Below are 17,231 nucleotides of genomic sequence, written 5' to 3' on the forward strand. Positions count from 1 at the left end.
CTATCTAAACCGCATCCAAAATGGTGGACGGAACTCTGTTCGTAACTCGAAACATTTGTAGGTTGAGTCATTCGTAAGTCGAGGTACCACTGTAATAATATTTTATTATATTGTTCAGCCACAAGTAATGTTTTGCACAATGTAATACACTGAGGAACCATCTTTGAAATCTTCAGAAATTATTAGTTGTCGGCATGCATATTGCCAAATCCCATGTGGATTTTCTCCAATCACAATCACAATAATTAACAAACTCTGAAAGTAGATATTGAATATTCAGTGCTGGGATGTTGGGTGCTGAAGAGGTTACAGCTGTCAGACTGATCTGTGTGAGATTGCCTTCCTCAGAAAGGGTCCAGAGCCACTGAACAGGCTGGAGGTTGATTTTAGATTGATGCTGGGCATTCTGCATGAATATGTGGCTCAAGATGACAGGGTTGTTTCTTTTGCCTCTGCTTCTCTTGTTTCTGCGACTCCCTCAGACTGACTGTGAGTCACATGACATTATGCGTACCATGATTGATTCCCCCCAGTTCCCACATCAATATTATCAGTCAGGGGACCTAACGATTGGATTTATGGTATCTCAATATGGCTTCTTATCTGATGAACTATCATTCAGGGTACATCCCACAAACGAGTATCTGGAAGGACTAAAACTTATGTAAGGAGTATGTTTTCTCTGCGTACTTCAGGCCAGGTCATAACTATTACTATTACTTGAAAAAAGTGGTTTTAAAAAGTCTGTAATGTAGCCCTACTTTGCACTGATTCTCACCTTTGTCTTCAAAACCAGGTTTGTGTGTGAGGGGAGGAGAAGATGTTTTTCTCAGCTAAAGAAGTTTTGAGTAAATGGAGGTGAAGTGAAGCTGAGAAAAAAAGTAGTACTTTTAAAACAAAATGTGGGGAGGGGGTACACCAAGGTATTTTCAATCAATCAATCAATCAATCAATCAATCAATCAATCAAACCAACCAACCAACCACTTTTAGGCAGAAGAAATAACAGATAAGGGTAGACCACAGAAGCTAAGAGTGAAAAGCTAACGCAACAGAACTTTTTAAAACTGCCTTTTCACTGCACTCATATTTTGTTTTAAACTGCAAACCCCATGTTGAACTCTGTTCACTCTACTGAAACCTCTGCTTTCGTTTAAAATCACCAGATAGTTATTCTGTATTCACTTCTCATTGCTCTAAGACTTCGCTGTTTTTCATTCCTCAGCAGCTTCTTGAGTGAGAGCTCCCAAATATTCCATAGTACTCAAACCTATGTCTTTGGCAATTTTCCTCACAGTTCCTCCCAATCCAGCTTTATTGAAACTTCTACCAGTGTTTAAACCACGGCTTTCCCCCTTGCAGTGTTGCTCCCTTCTTGCTCCCTTGCCAGGGCCACTGCTGTTGTGCAACCTGCCTTCTGCTTTATTTCCCTACCCCACTCTGGTTTCATGCAAAGCCATGATTGTGATGTGGCATTACAAATCTTCCATAGGGGCTGAACAATGGTGTGTTTGTGTGTGTATATTTGGGGGCAGTTGAGTTTAATCCTTAGAAAATGTATGAGGGCATTGCAGTTTCTAATCAAAACTGTCTGAGAGTACAATCCTGTGTACCTTCAGTTTATACACAGCTGAGTTTGGATTTATTAATGCTTTCAATTTGGAATCTTAAGATCTATGGTTCAGAGCAATAATTGTTTAAGAACTACTACTGTGATATTAAGTCATGATATTATTTATTTATTTATTATTCCTCCGATACTGCAAAGTCATATAACATACATACATACATACATACATACATACATACATACATACACGTGCATGCATGCATACGCGTGTGTGTGTGTGTGTGTGTGTGTTGTGCACAAGATCTCATTTAAAACTAGTGCAACATAATAAAACTGAAGTATAATACTTTAAAGAAACAAACATGCATATTGTGTCACCTGACAAGAATGTTATTAAAACATGGGGGGGGCAGTTGTTAGAAAAATAATATGTATATTAATAAACATTTATTAATAAAAAGGGGGAATGGATCCATAGATATTATACCAGTGAACAATATTTATTAATTGCAAAGTTTTCCATGTTCTGGCTATTATCGTGCTAGCTACTGTTAGTAAATTTGTTACCGTGTTAAATTCTTTCTTATAAAGCAGGCAGGATTCTATCCTAATATTCCTTCCAGTTAGATGTAGGGTAATCTAACAAATATTTTAAAAACTGATGGTTGATGAAGTGCTATATATATCCGCCTTAATTGACTCTTTCTTCAGTTCAAGGACAAAGAGCTACCAGCGTATCTTGTCTTTGGCATTTGCTGTCAAGGAGATAAACGAGAATCCTGAACTTCTACCAAATGTCAGTCTTGGCTTCCACATTTATGACAGTTATACAAATGCAAGGATGACTCATCAGAACACCCTGAAACTTCTTTCCAGTCATAAAACTGTAGTCCCCAACTTCAAATGCAATAAGCAGAAGAATCTGATGGCCGTCATTGGAGGACTTGACTCTGAAATCTCCCTTTACATGGCTACTCTGTTAGGCATCTACAAGATTCCACAGGTAAAATATTTGGATTGGCTATGCAGCTTTCCCACATGGAAACCCAGCCAGATGGATGGGATATGAATAATAAGTTTATTATTATTATGTGAGATAATATTTACTTTTCTACTATTGGCTTTTGAAGTGTTTCTTTTGTTCTTTTTGAAAAGAAAGTGTGAGTCAGCTAATAAAGAATGTGTAGTTAACACAACTGTGTTATATGGCCCCCCTATTCATGCAAGAGGAAAAGTGAACAATTAATCACGTTATTTATAGGAAGGCAGAAGTGGTAACCCTCCCCCCCTCCCAAAAACAACTACAAATAGAATTGCTACCACTCAAGGGTATGTCTTGCAGCTGGGCCAGAGCATCTCCCACTGGCAAGTGTGACACCCTTCTCATTCCACTATCTCTGGCATAGAATGGGTAGTCAAAGATAGAATAAGAAACCTAGCAACTGACTAAATGATCTGTCGCGGTCACCCTGACCTGCGCAACACCCCCGGACGTTTTACAGTCCATTGATGACTGCGCCAACGACAAAATAAATATCTGCTGTCACTTATTAATCACTTCAGACCAGGATATTGTGGAAGTAAAAATATGTTGCTTTATTGTTGGTACATAAGCGTAATGGTTTCTGTATTAGTCTTAATAATGTTCCAAATAACAGATGTTTCCTATACCGGCCTATTACCTCTAATTATAACTATTACCGGCCTATTACCACTAAAAACAACTAATTGTTTTTGTAAATAAGCACTCAAACTCTCTATCCTGACTGATTAATAACCCACACCATCTATGCCTCACCTCAGTATTTAAACCAGCTCTATCTCTACTAACAACTAACTCTCAACTAACTCTCCTCTCCAATCTACTCCCCCGACCAACCGACTACCTCCAACCGACTACCTGACCAACTGACTACCTCACAAACTGACTCCAGGGGTGGGGTTTTTATACTCAGCCAGAGCGCACCCCCTTGGGTTCTAACAGTTCTATTTTGTTAACCCTTAGTAACCTGGCCTAACTTGAGGCTGATCGCCTCATACCTTCCCCCATTTCCGGTTTGATCAGGAGGGGTACTTTTCCAAGTTACCTCCTGATCAAACAACACAATTTAAAATGCAAACATTTGAATCTACATTAAATATTCGTTACCTTTCCCTATAACCACATCAACTTATAAACATCAAACTTTGTCATACAACATGCAAATGTGTATCTTTGTTACATGCAATAGAATGCAGTTCAATTGACATGCAATACTGATTTGAAGAGGCAATTGTCTTTAGTCATTATTAGTCTCTGGCTTTCGCGATAAAGCACCCACTATGTTCAGAAAGTCTTTTATATCTTCATGACAACTTAAAAGTCTTGCTTTGTCCTCTTGAATTTGGAGCTCTCGGTGGTGCAGCAACTGACTTGGATGCAATTCAGCTTTCAGGCATCTTTGGTTTCACTGTAGTTTTCTTCGGGACCAAATGATGATAACACACTTGACCATGATGGTTTAGAGACGACTTGCTATTGAGGTAAAATCGGTTTCCGTCTCTGACTGTTGCACATGGCTGCAATAGGCTGCCCTCTCTGTCAATCTTATCTCTCTCATGAATAACATCACCCTCAAATGGACAGTCTGGTGGTAGTACTTTGAGTCTGCATCTAGGCTTTGGAATTTTTGCTTCAGAAGCAACTGGCATTTCTTGGTTAGTATGTGTTGGTAGAATGACAAGCTCTGCACTTGTAGCTGTCATGACTCTTTCTTGACTTAGGTTTGGGCTTTCAGCCTTATGCTTTCTCTCTTTGTTAACATTGTGTGGCTATGTCCCTCCTTCCGAACCTGCCAGAGGCTGTCGGTTCCCCGCTATTTGTTGAAAAAAAAAATTAAAAAACAGCTGGCGATCGGTCCCGCCGCACAGCTGATGAGCGGTAGCGCCGGTGGCAGCCGCCCGACGATCCCGGGTTCCCTCCGCTCTTTAAGGCTGTTCGCTTAAAAGGCCAGGTAGGAGGCAACAGGGGAACAAAAAACAGCAGGAGCCAAAGAGAAAAACGACGAGAAAAAAAAAAACGACGAGGCAAAAAACCGATGAACTGTTCGCTCCGGCGAACGAGGGAGAGAAGAGGTCGGCTTCCCGCCTGCGGGGAGCTTTAAAACTCCCGGCTCCGCCCCGACCATTCTCATTGGCTGGTCGGGGGATGACGCAGGCGGGAAGCCACCATCGCGTAGGGGCTGAACTCGCAGCCCCTACGCGGTGGTGCAGTCGGTCGGCCCACAACGCCGCTTCCGTCGCAGGCGCGGAAGCGGCTTTCTCCACATAACTGCCTGTAATGCGATATGGGTTTATTGCTATTGGTTTAGCATCTCCCGTATCAATTCTATGCAACACTCCTTTGGCTACTCGTGGTTTATTACTGAATACTTGCTCAAACTCAAATAAAATCTGCTGTATTTCTTTTTGTTGTGACGGTGTTAGTTGTGCATCTAATTTCACTTCAGCTATTGTATTTGTGTGCGTTTCCATTTCCCAACATGGTATTTTTTATGTCTTGGGGATCCTCTTTTATGGCATATAGTGTCCATCCCTCAGCCTTAAAATAAGGTTTTATCATATTCACATGAACTACTCTCCTTCCATCACCATATTGTATGATATAATTGATGTCATACTTTTTGGCGATAATTTTATAGGGACCTTCCCAAGTTAATTGTAACCTGGCCTAACTTGAGACTGATCACCACATGATCTCAGTGGAAAGTCCCTGCTACTGTATATAGTTTGAAGCAATTTGTTTTCTCCATTATGACTTTTCAGGAGTAACTTATGTCACCCCCACTCACCCAATGAGCTCTTGAAAAAAAGTCTTTCCTGACATTTCCCTGAAATTTACACATCTTTTCACTTAGATTGCCTATTGTATAATTGCTCCAGTGACGCATGTTAAAACCCATCTCCCTTCATTCTACCGGATGGTGCCCAATGAAGAATATCAGTATGCAGGGATAGCTCAGCTTCTTCTGCATTTTCAATGGACGTGGGTTGGGATCCTCACCATGGACGATGATAATGGAGACAAGTTTATCCAGACCTTGATTCCAATGCTTTTGAAACATGGAATCTGTATAGCACTCAAGGGGAAAATTCCAGCCACCGCTCAAGCGGCAGAGGCCTTTAGTTCCTTAGATTCCTTTGATTTCATCTTGGACGAAGCTATTTATCTATCGAACACCAGTGTTCAAGTGTTGGTTGTAAATGCAGAAACTATTACTATCTCTTTTTTGTTATATAAAATATATGCATATGCAGCAGTGAAGGAAATCCTACCATTAGCTATAGGGAAAGTATGGATCATGACAGCCCAATGGGATTTCTCAGCAGACACAACACAGGTGGATATGGATATGCAAGTCTTTGATGGCGCCTTCACTTTTGCAATACACTTAAATGAAGTGCGGGGCTTCAGAAAATTCCTGCAGACCCTTCGTCCTAAATCAAAAAATGAAGATGGATTCAATTTGCTCTTCTGGGAAAGGGCATTCAGCTGCTCATATTCTGATTCTATGGACGGCATGGAAAACAATAATGGCTGTAGTGGTGAAGAGAATTTGGAGAGCCTCCCTGGAACACTTTTTGAAATGAGCATGACTGGCCAAAGCTACAGCATCTACAATACAGTTCATGCCATAGGACATAGTTTACATAAGATGTACTCAGCCAGGCAGAAACACAGAGCCATGCCAAACAGAGGTAGAGTGAGCCCAGTAAAAGTACAACCTTGGCAGGTAGTGTTCCTCATCCAAAGTTAATTTCCAAAGTTAATTTTGGTTAATTTCATTGTACACAGGTTGTATTAATTTCATTGTACACAGGTTGCATTAATTTCATTGTACACAGGTTGTAGTAAAAGGTATTATTATTATTATTATTATTATTATTATTATTATTATTATTATTTAAAAGCTATATGCAAATATCTGCTATGTACAAAATGAGGTAAAATGATGACTGTAGCGAATAAGAATAAATATAGAGATTCAAAAATAAAAGGAAAATACAGGGGGAACAGGAAAACCAAAAGCAAATGAAAGTACAATGCATACAACTATCACATATGAGAAGTTAGGCAGGTGACTTCATTTTATTCATTTTTGTTTTAGAAACTCTGGCACTCTCGTTCTTCCACAAAATAGTGTAGGATTTTTAAGAACACGGTCCGCCACAACATATTATTATTATTATTATTATTATTATTATTATTATTATTATTATTATTTGAATTTATATACTACCCTATGCCTAGAGGTCTCACGGTGGTTCACAGAAAAGATCAACATAAAAACCACAATATATATAATCAAAATAAAAAAAGCACCTCCCCATTGTTCCCATTGGTACACTGGTGGGAATTGTTATTTCGGAAGATGTTCGGTAGGACCCGTTCTGGGGTGACCTCTAGAGATTTCGGCTTGGTGTCCACCCTGGGCTAGGCTGCACATTCCCTCGCAGCCTCCCTGACTTTCCCAGTCCCCTCCTGCCATTCTCCCTTGGCAGTGGTGGCAGTGGTGGCAGCAGAAGTAAGCTGGTGTGAGACAGGGGGGTGACTTCACTACATTATTTCTTTAGCTATCGAGGCCTCTAGTCCAGGAACTTCATTGGGGTGCTCTCAGTCCCAGTGGGAACAAGATCATCGAGGTGTGGGGGTGTGAGGCTCCGTGCTGCCTCTTCACTTGTCATTTTGGGCTCCCCAGGCTCCCTTTTGATAGTTGTGATGGTGACGGTGGTGTGGGGACCAGACAAGCAGTTTGGTTGGTGCTGGCGTTCCCTAGGGGTTCAGTGCGGCTATGGCGCTCACTATCTTGCCTCTGTTTAAATTGTTTGGCTTTTTTCCCCCTTTTCATTCTAGCTTCACTCTTTCTTGCAAAGTATCTCCTTTAACAACAGTGCTGGTGACAGAGTGTCCTTTGACGAGAATGGTGAATTAGTATCTGGATTTGATATTGTAAACTGGGTACTTTTCCCAAACCAATCGTTTTTACGAGTGAAAGTAGGAGGAATGGATCCACAGGCTTTACCTGATCAGAAATTCACGGTGGATGAAGAGGCTATCACATGGCACAGAATATTTAACCAGGTGGGATCCAAATATAGAAATAAGATAAAACTTAAATTAGTAAGAGGCACAATAAAGAACCATGACAGGTGATTCCATTCAGTAGGAGAATAATCTATCTGTCTACTTATTTACATGTATATGGAAAACGTAAGACTAAGTGCTAAATGGGAAGAGTTCCAACACTGAGCCTTGATAATTCTTCCCACCCCGATATATTATAATTCTCAGTAACATATATGGGGGACAAAATCATAGAGCAGAGTGATTGACTAAATGATCATTTTCTCTCTTATTCATTCAGTTATATACTGCCCATATATATTAACACCTCATTATTTAAAAAGTATAAAGGCCAATCCAAATTTTGAAACACTGGAATAAATAAATGTAAGTCGGTGCAAGAGAATGTAAATTAAAACTGCTGCCCTACTGTATTATTTTGACAAATTGATTATACATGTATGGCTTTCAGAAAAATTGATTCAAGGTCATCATCAGCCAGCTCTTGAAGTTGCTGATTTCGTCACGAGCTGTTTGTTTTACCTTTCAGTAAGATTAGAAATGAGAATGCAGGACCAGTGAAGAGAACAGAGCAAGGCTCCAGGACACTAGAAACAACCAGCTTAGATTTTTGATATCAAATTCTGTTCCTAATTATGCTTGGTTGTGTCTTAGAGAACTCCTAATATAGAACTAAGAACGGCGAGGATATCACACCAGGACTTTAATATAGAAAAAAAATATGCTCATTAGGAAAAGGACCCTTTGAAGTTGATGCCTCGTTCATTATTTTCATTTCCCCCCATTTTCCCTTTCTATGTATCTGTCATTAATGTACAAAATTATTGTGCGATTTGATGCTTTTTGAATCACTTAATTCTCATTTACCATGGGGCCCAATGTTCTCAACAGCAGCGTTGAGTGTGGGTGTTTCTTTCTTTTTGTAAAGGTACATCAATTTATTTCTCTTCATTTTTAATGGATAGGTGCTGCCGCTTGCCAGGTGTAATGATCACTGTCATCCAGGCTACAGCAGAAAAAAGAAGGAGGGGGAGCCATTTTGTTGCTATGATTGCACTCCGTGTCCGGATGGAAAGATTTCAGACCAGAATGGTAGAAGACATAGTGACCTGAATATGGATTGTACCATTGAATCCCCTTTTTCTACTGTCAATCTAGTTCCCTAAAACAGAATGTGGTTGGCAATTGTCTAGTTCTGACATAGATCCATAAACATTTTATATCAAGTCCAGAAAATGTGTTTGGTATACTGCCAAATTTCATCACCATCACCATGCTTTTCTAGAAGGGATTTCCGTCTCTTATTCCAAGTCAAATAACAGTGTTTTTGATGTACATCTTGATACAGATCATTCATATCATGGGTGTAGTTGAAATCTCTGGAAGACGGAGATTTGTGCTTCATCCATAGAGTTATTCACACCATTAGCGGAGTTATACATTGATTTCTACACCTCCCACATGTATGGTTGCAGAGTCTTGTTATTGTCTTGCCTAAGAAATGTCAGCAATATTTTTATATAAGTGAAAATACAACAAGAAAGGTCTATTCTGATAGAGTATGTGTGTTTATATGTGTGTGTGTTCCAAAGATGAATGCTGAAATGATCTAGCTTGCTTAATCCCAGCTGGATGTTCTGAGACGAAAAGAGCAATGGCACCAATGTAGAGGAAGAAACTTTCAGAAAGTATTCTCATCTACTCTTATTTAATCACCCAGTTCTATGCTGAGTTTGACATCTTTGATTACTGAACGATTGATACAAACTTTGTCCCATTTTCAGATATGGACAACTGTTTCCAATGCCCAGAAGGTCAATTCTCAAACAAGAACAAAGATAACTGCCTTCCTAAGATCCTTAACTTTCTCTCTTTCACGGAACTCTTGGGGACCACTTTAGCCTTCTTTATTTTGTTTTCTTCTCTAATCACAGCTGCAGTGCTGGCGATTTTCATTAAGAACAAGGACACCCCAATCGTCAAAGCCAACAATCGGGAGCTCACCTACTCTCTTCTCATCTCTCTATTGCTTTGCTTCCTGTGCTCCTTGCTATTCATTGGCCGACCGAACCTAGTGACCTGCTACTTAAGACAAACAGCGTTTGGTATCATATTCTCAGTGGCTGTCTCCTGCATATTAGCAAAAACCATTACTGTGGTTTTGGCTTTCATGGCCACCAAGCCAGGATCCAGGATGAGAAAATGGGTGGGGAAAAGATTGGCCAGTTCGCTTCTTCTTGGCTGCTCCACTATTCAAGCCATTATATGTGCTGTTTGGTTATGTACTGCTCCTCCATTTCCACATTTTGATATGCATTCTCTGACAGAAGAAATCATACTGGAATGCAATGAAGGGTCTGTGAGTCTGTTCTACTGTGTTCTGGGCTACTTAGGATTTCTGGCCACTGTCAGCTTCATTGTGGCTTTTCAGGCCAGGAAGTTGCCAGATAGTTTCAATGAAGCCAAGTTCATCACTTTTAGCATGTTGGTCTTTTGCAGCGTTTGGTTGTCTTTTGTTCCTTCTTATTTAAGCACAAAAGGAAAATACATGGTAGCTGTGGAGATCTTCTCCATTTTGTCCTCTAGTGCTGGGTTACTAGGTTGCATCTTTGCCCCCAAATGCTACATAATTATCTTGAGGCCTTCCTTGAACACAAAGGACCAGCTAATAAGGAGAAATATTTAGGAAATTAATTGTTTGGATATTTATGTATACAAAGATATTCAATTGAGCAATTTATTCAAAGCAAATATACAGTATGTACTAACTTCTTCAACTTTTCAAGTCTTCTCCATTGAGTGCTTTTGTAAAAAAAACAGATTTAATAGATTTAAACATCTTGTTGTGTACAAACTTTGGATTACAGTTTAGAATAGTGGTTAATTGCCATTTGTTATGAATCTGACTCAATTCACTAGCCATTGTCTGTTGCAAACTATTGTCTGCAATTTGTGCAAAATGCTAAGTCTGCATTTGTGAAAAAGTTCTCCTCTAGGCTATAGAGCAGGAGGTGGAAAAATGATGAAGCAATAAAAAGGCCAATAAGAGTACTATCAGTTATTTATGGTCATGGGAAGTTTACTGGTGAATATGTTAATATAATACAGCAGCAATCCATTTCCTCCCATTTGAAAAAAAAATCCAGTACTAGGTATATTGAAGTACTAGTTTCATAAACATAAAATAAGAACTGTTGTTGGGTGCCTTAACAGTGATGCTAAGTTGTACAGTATTTGTGTTTAGAAGAGGCATGAAAGAAAAGTTTATTTACAGGCATGCTTACATTTTATGTTTCTTCATGTATGATAATATGCATACCTTCAGTGGAAGAAACACAAGTCTTCACCCTCTGGTTACAGGTAGGTTGCCGTGTTGGTCTGAGTCAAAGCAAAATAAAAAAATTCCTTCAGTAGCACCTTAAAGACCAACTAAGTTTTTATCTTGGTATGAGCTTTCGTGTGCATGCACACTTCTTCAGATACACTGGAAACGGAAGTGTCAGACCCATACAGAGTGTGGTGGGGGTGGGTGGGAATGGGTGATGGGCTGATGGGAGTGGTAAACCTGTGGATGGCTGTTAACGGCTGCTGATGGCTGCAATTAGTCCTGGGGGAAAAAACAAGGGCTGAGGCGCTAAAGAAAGCTTGATCATGCATAATGAGATAAGAATCCGATGTCTCTATTCATTCCAGGTAGCTCCATGGTTTTAAGCTTGGTAATTAGTTCCAATTCAGCAACTTCTTTTTCCTGTCTGTTCCTGTAATTTCTCTGTAATAAAACAGCTGCTTTGAGATCTTGTATAGAATGTCCTGGGAGACTGAAGTGTTCTCCTACTGGTTTCTCTGTCTTATGGTTCCTGATGTCAGATTTATGTCCATTTATCCTTTGGCGTAGGGTTTGGCCTGTTTGTCCAATATAAAGAGCTGAAGGGCACTGTTGGCATTTGATGGTATACACAATGTTAGAAGATGAGCAATTGAATAGTCCTGAGATGGTATGTTGGAAGTTGTTGGGGCCAGTAATGATGTTGTCCGGGTGTATGTGGCAGCAAAGTTGGCATCTGGGTTTATTGCAGGCTCTGGTACCAGTGTCCATGTTAAGTCTGGTGGTTGTATTATTACCACCCTCTGTATATATATAAGGGTCTGACACTTCCGTTTCCAGTGTATCTGAAGAAGTGTGCATGTACACGAAAACTCATACCAAAATAAAAACTTAGTTGGTCTGTAAGGTGCTACTGAAGGAATTTTTTTATTTTGCTTCACCCTTGGTTAGAGTAAAGGTCTATCCAAAATTATGTTTTTTTAGACATGACAATTCCATTGGAGAAGACCCCACCCTCATCAGTCAGGCTCTCTTATAAGTTCATCAATGGGATGTTCTGCCTACATGCAGAGCTAACAATTTCTTAAAGGGGTGATACTTTTTTCACAACCAACTTAATAAGAAACCACAATAAGTTAACTTTAGAGGGAAAACACAAGAAAAACAGAAGTCAAAACCACCAACATTCCGTACTTCCTTTGTTCTTTTACCTTCTCTGGCAACTTCATGCTAACATTCTTTTTACATCTAATAGAAACATGCCCTTAAGATAGAAGCAAGCTCAGGCCTATTAGAGGCCCAGTTCTTTGCAAACCCAGAACCCATATATTCAGCTCCCACACTTTACAGTGCCATGTTGCAGGAAAGTAGCTTGCAATGAACAGTGCTTTTAAAAAAAATATTTCTGGGATCATTTTCCCTAAATTTTTGTACTCTTTTTTTTTAGGTTTTAAAATAAACTTTATTCATTCAATTAAAAAAGAAAAACATATAACAATACCAAAAAATTATACAATCATTCTTTCAAGTCTTAATACATAAATATATATATATAAAACAACTTCCAAACTATCACACAGCGCTTATCTTTCAATTTTTTTTCTGAATTCTGCGTTACCATTTTTTGTACTCTTTTGTACACTGTTATATTGTCCTTAAGCTGTATCTTTAAATCATATTGTACTTTTGATATGTAAATTGTTGCTTTTAAAAAAGATTGTACAACAATTACAGATTTTAAAAAATGCTAAGCAGTTTAAAAGCTTTGGAATAACTAAAATATTGACCTAAGAGATCAAGTGTATCACATATGTTATAGTGAATTCCAACAAGCCTAATTTCCTCAGCAGTAGGCACCCCTCTTGCAACCAAGCATTTTTCCATTATCCCAGTGAAATTAAGTGCAAGCCAAGTTATGCTGGCAGTACAATGTTGTCAAGTCCTAGGTGCTATCTTATCTTTAAACTAACTGATTCGAATTACCTTCCTAGGTTTTTTTTTTATTCATCTGAAAATTCTAATGATTTCTGAGGAATTTTGATATTCTGTTGGTACTCTGTTTGTGAGGAGCATCAGAGCTGCTAAAGGGTTAAGCAGTCTGCTGTGAAGTCTGGCCACTGGGAGGGAGGAGGGAGGAGTACATACGGGGATCTTTCTTTGCTCTCTGTATTGTGTTTGGTTTCGTTTTCCACCGACAAAATGGAGGCAACATGGAGTGCTGTTCGCCGGGAGCCGCTGATTTATTGCTGTGTAAATAAAGAAGCTGTCCTCTGTGATTTACTTGTGTGTTGCCCTCTGTGGCCAACACAGCTGCCGCTGTGCAAGGGAAAAACTCTGCATTTAAGCCGACCAGAGCCATGGAAGGGGGCAGGCTCAACTATGCAGAGGTAGCCTGCATGACTTTTGGACTTTTGGCAATCATTATGAAGATTCATATCTCATAATGTCACACTGTTTAGGGTGTGGGGCTGTGGGTAGAAAATGTGGTGTTCCACAAAGGCGTCCCCAGTATTTTCAGTCAGTCATTGGAGAACACTCAATGAAGGGAGCAATCACATCCTCTGTGTTCCATGAAGAGGAGACAATTAACCTTCATAGCATTTGTCAGGAAGTGAAACTGGTGAAAAATTGGGAACCCTTTCTGGCCATTCACAAGTCCAAGAATGCCTTGAATTACCCTAGGAATTATATCAAATAGTAGCAGCCCACTGGAACCACTGCTTTTGGGCTTATGGACAAAACACTTTTCCTCAGATCCTTTTAATGAAATACCCCAATTCCTGGAAGGGAAAAGCACAACCCTACAATTCTTCCAGTTAAATACTATGAATCCTACCTTCTGACCCTAAAAAATTGTGGCCACCTGTTGTGATGCCTTGTTGTTTGCTCCTTAATCTTGCCAAGGAATCACTGTATTTCAGACCAGGAAAGAATTTCATCTTCCTACAAATTGGCAAGCCTTGGGGTTTTTGACTCCCTCACAGCTTTCATCACAACTTCGGTGGTTATGAAAGCTGTGAGGGAGTCAAAAAAACCCAAGACTTGCCAAGACAAAATGAATCCAAATACAGTGGTACCTGTACAGTAAGTACACAATTGGTTCCAGAAGTCTGTACTTAACCTGAAGCGTACTTAACCTGAAGCAAACTTTCCCATTGAAAGTAATGGAAAGTAGATTAATCCGTTCCAGACGGGTCCGCGGAGTACTTAAACTGAAAGTACTCAAACCGAAGCGTACTTAAACCGAGTTATGACTGTATGTCAGGGGCTGGTCTGGATCGGAAGATGAGGGAATGCAATCGTGAGGAAGATCAGCTCCTAACAGAAAAGGAGGGAGAATATTGCCCCATTCCCTCTGCTTGCCAAAATGAATCCATAAGTGTTTACATACAATAAATGACAATAACATAACAAAGCATAATAAAACATAAAACCACCCAAAACCTGAGTACAATATTTCCTTTAAATTGACTTTTTACAAAATTCTTCCATTTTCCAACAACAAGCTTATACTTTATCAAATTTTTTATAGCCTTTGAAAAGGCTTGTCGTGTGTAACAGATTGAACCCGGGCATTCTGCATAACGAAGTCGCTCACAATGATTGTGGTATTCCTTTTGCCTCTTCTCATATTGTTACTGCATGTTCTTCAAACTGAGTGTGAGGCACATGCTGTTATGTGTGCTGTGTTATGAGATAGGTGAGCTAACCATTGGAGCAATTGTTACTAAGTATGGCTGCATATTTGGAGAAATATTATTCAGTGAACACCCCACAACAAAATTTCTAGATGAACTGAAAGAATTTGCGTAAGGATGTTTTCCCTCTCAGCATGTGTTGTGTCAGATCATAAGTACTATGGAAAAGGTAATGGAAAGGAATGTAGTGGTTATAGACTAGGGATGGGGAACGAATTTGTGGCCCTCCAAACTACGCTTCCCATCGTCTCTGACGATCGACAAACTGTCTGGAGCCGTTGGGAGTTTGAGTCCATCCACATCTAGAGAACCATAGGTTCCTTCTCCCTGTTGTAAACACACATGTAGGTCCAAAGCAAAGTCATAATTACCTTTTAGTAACTTGTACAAATTTATTTCTAAGGAAGGCATGTAGAACCGTATGATATAATGCTATAATCTTGTGGAGTTCTTTTGTTTCTCCTCATCATGCTGATTCTATAATCACTTTGTCACATCATAGAATCGTAGTATTTTAGAGTTGGAAGGGGCCATGCTGGTCATGTAGTACAACCCCTGCAATGCAGGAATCTTTTGCCCAACATGAGGCTCAAACCCATGACCCTGAGAGAACGTCTCATGCTCTACCAGACCAAACTATCCTATTATTTGAGGTAATTTATCACTTACTTTTTTCCTCCCTCCTCCCAGCCTTTCCATACTCTCCTATCCAGCTCTATTATTATTTTTTATATCTTCTCTTCGAGTTCAATTCTTTTTATCTCTATTTTATTCCACACAACACCCAAGATTTCTCCCCATTATTTTTCTCAACCAAATAAACATGCTGTATAATGCTCATATTCATTCAATATTATGGGCCACTTTTTTAAAATGACATTTATTTATTTATATTGATTGATTGATTTACAAATGTTCTATAATAGTAGCTTCAGCCGTATCTCTGATTTTGCTGTTTAAAGAGATCCATTGCTATTGGAGTGTGACTTCAGAGGTGGATTTAGGTTAGTATTACTGGATCCAACACGCTGGGCACCAAGCTTAGAGGGCATTGGAATGCATCACAACTAGGAATAGTGTATTGGTGAGTGGCTGATAGATTTTACAGAAAGTTGGGTTCAATGTGGATTTCTTGAGCAGCACATTCACAGTTGCCACAGTCTGTCCCACTGTCAAGCAACTCTTACCATCAGAAAGTTCTTTATAATGCTTAGTTGCAATCTCCTTTATTTTAACTTGAAGCCAATGATTTTTGTCCTACAATCCTGGGTAGGAGAAAACAAGCTTGTTCCATCTTCTGTGTGACAGCTCTTATATATTGAAGGAAGGCTATCATATCACTCAGTCTCCTCTTATCCAGAGCTTTCGTCCCTCCTCCGTTTTTCAGCAATTGGTATGGAGAAGCCTTACTGCCTCCAACCATGGAGCTGTCCAACCATGATGAGTGGCCATTTTGATCACCTTATTCTCCATAGATTTGTTTAATCCTATGTTAGAACCATTCAAGTTACTGGCCATCACTGCCTCCTGTTGCTTGAAACCATGCAGGGCGTGGGCTGGACTTGGGCCTGCTCTTGTGCTTGAGTCCCACTTGTGGGTTTCCTTCAGGCATCTAGTAGGCCACTGTGGGAACAAGATGCTGGACTAGAAGGGCCATTGGCCTGACCAGTTGCTGGATTCTACAGAAAGAGAGAATGCACTTCCAACTGAATCCTACTTGCTAGTTCCTTCCAGGCATGTGGATGGCTACTGTCAGAACAGGATGCTGGATTACATGTGCCATTGATGTAATCCAGCAGCCCGTTTTTATATTCTTTGCTCTTTAGCTAATTAATAATCCACCCAAATGACCCCAGAGTTGGGTTATGCTATCATAAAATTGTCATAACAGTCCTTGAAATAGAGCGGAATATTGCCCTGGAATGCAGAGTAATCCTGAAACTCCAGTAAAACATAAGGTATGGTCAGTATCCTAAAACTATCCAGCTGTCATAACAAGCAGATAGGCTTATCTATTTATTCAGATTTTAAAAAATACAGTGGTACCTCGATTCAATCCGTTCCGAACGGACCTCCGTAAGTCGAATAATTCGTAAGTCGAAGCCAATGGGGGGATTCAAAAAATTCGTAAGTCAAAAAAACCCTATCTAAAAATTTGTAAGTCGAAAAAATCCTATCTAAACCGCATCCAAAATGGTGGACGAAGCTCTGTTCGTAACTCGAAACATTCGTAGGTTGAGTCATTCATAAGTCGAGGTACCACTGTAATAATATTTTATTATATTGTTCAGCCACAAGTAATGTTTTGCACAATGTAATACACTGAGGAAACATCTTTGAAATCTTCAGAAATTATTAGTTGTCCTCATGCATATTGCCAAATCCCATGTGGATTTTCTCCAATCACAATAACAATAATTAACAAAATCTGAAAGTAGATATTGAATACTCAGTGCTGGGATGTGTGGTGCTGAAGAGGCAGGGTTACAGCTGTCAGACTGATCTGTGTGAGAAT

General features: G+C 39.6%; 1 protein-coding gene across 1 annotated transcript; it reads left to right on the forward strand.

Moving 5' to 3' along the window:
- Positions 1–515: 515 nt before the first annotated feature.
- On the forward strand, positions 516–10,379 carry LOC118077459 (vomeronasal type-2 receptor 26-like). The gene is made up of 5 exons (XM_060281213.1): positions 516–664; positions 2,281–2,572; positions 7,463–7,690; positions 8,659–8,785; positions 9,478–10,379. Exons 1-5 carry the CDS (start codon positions 516–518, stop codon positions 10,377–10,379), a joined length of 1,698 nt encoding a protein of 565 aa, XP_060137196.1.
- Positions 10,380–17,231: the final 6,852 nt, after the last annotated feature.

The sequence above is a fragment of the Zootoca vivipara genome, chromosome 13 (assembly GCF_963506605.1).
Source record: "Zootoca vivipara chromosome 13, rZooViv1.1, whole genome shotgun sequence".
Taxonomy (NCBI): domain Eukaryota; kingdom Metazoa; phylum Chordata; class Lepidosauria; order Squamata; family Lacertidae; genus Zootoca; species Zootoca vivipara.

Coding starts and splice junctions, on each gene's coding strand:
- LOC118077459 (XM_060281213.1), top strand. CDS start 516: ATGATTGATTCCCCCCAGTTCCCACATCAATATTATCAGTCAGGGGAC. Junction 665..2,280: donor CTGGAAGGACTAAAACTTAT/GTAAGGAGTATG, acceptor CTCTTTCTTCAG/TTCAAGGACAAAGAGCTACC. Junction 2,573..7,462: donor GCATCTACAAGATTCCACAG/GTAAAATATTTG, acceptor TTTTCATTCTAG/CTTCACTCTTTCTTGCAAAG.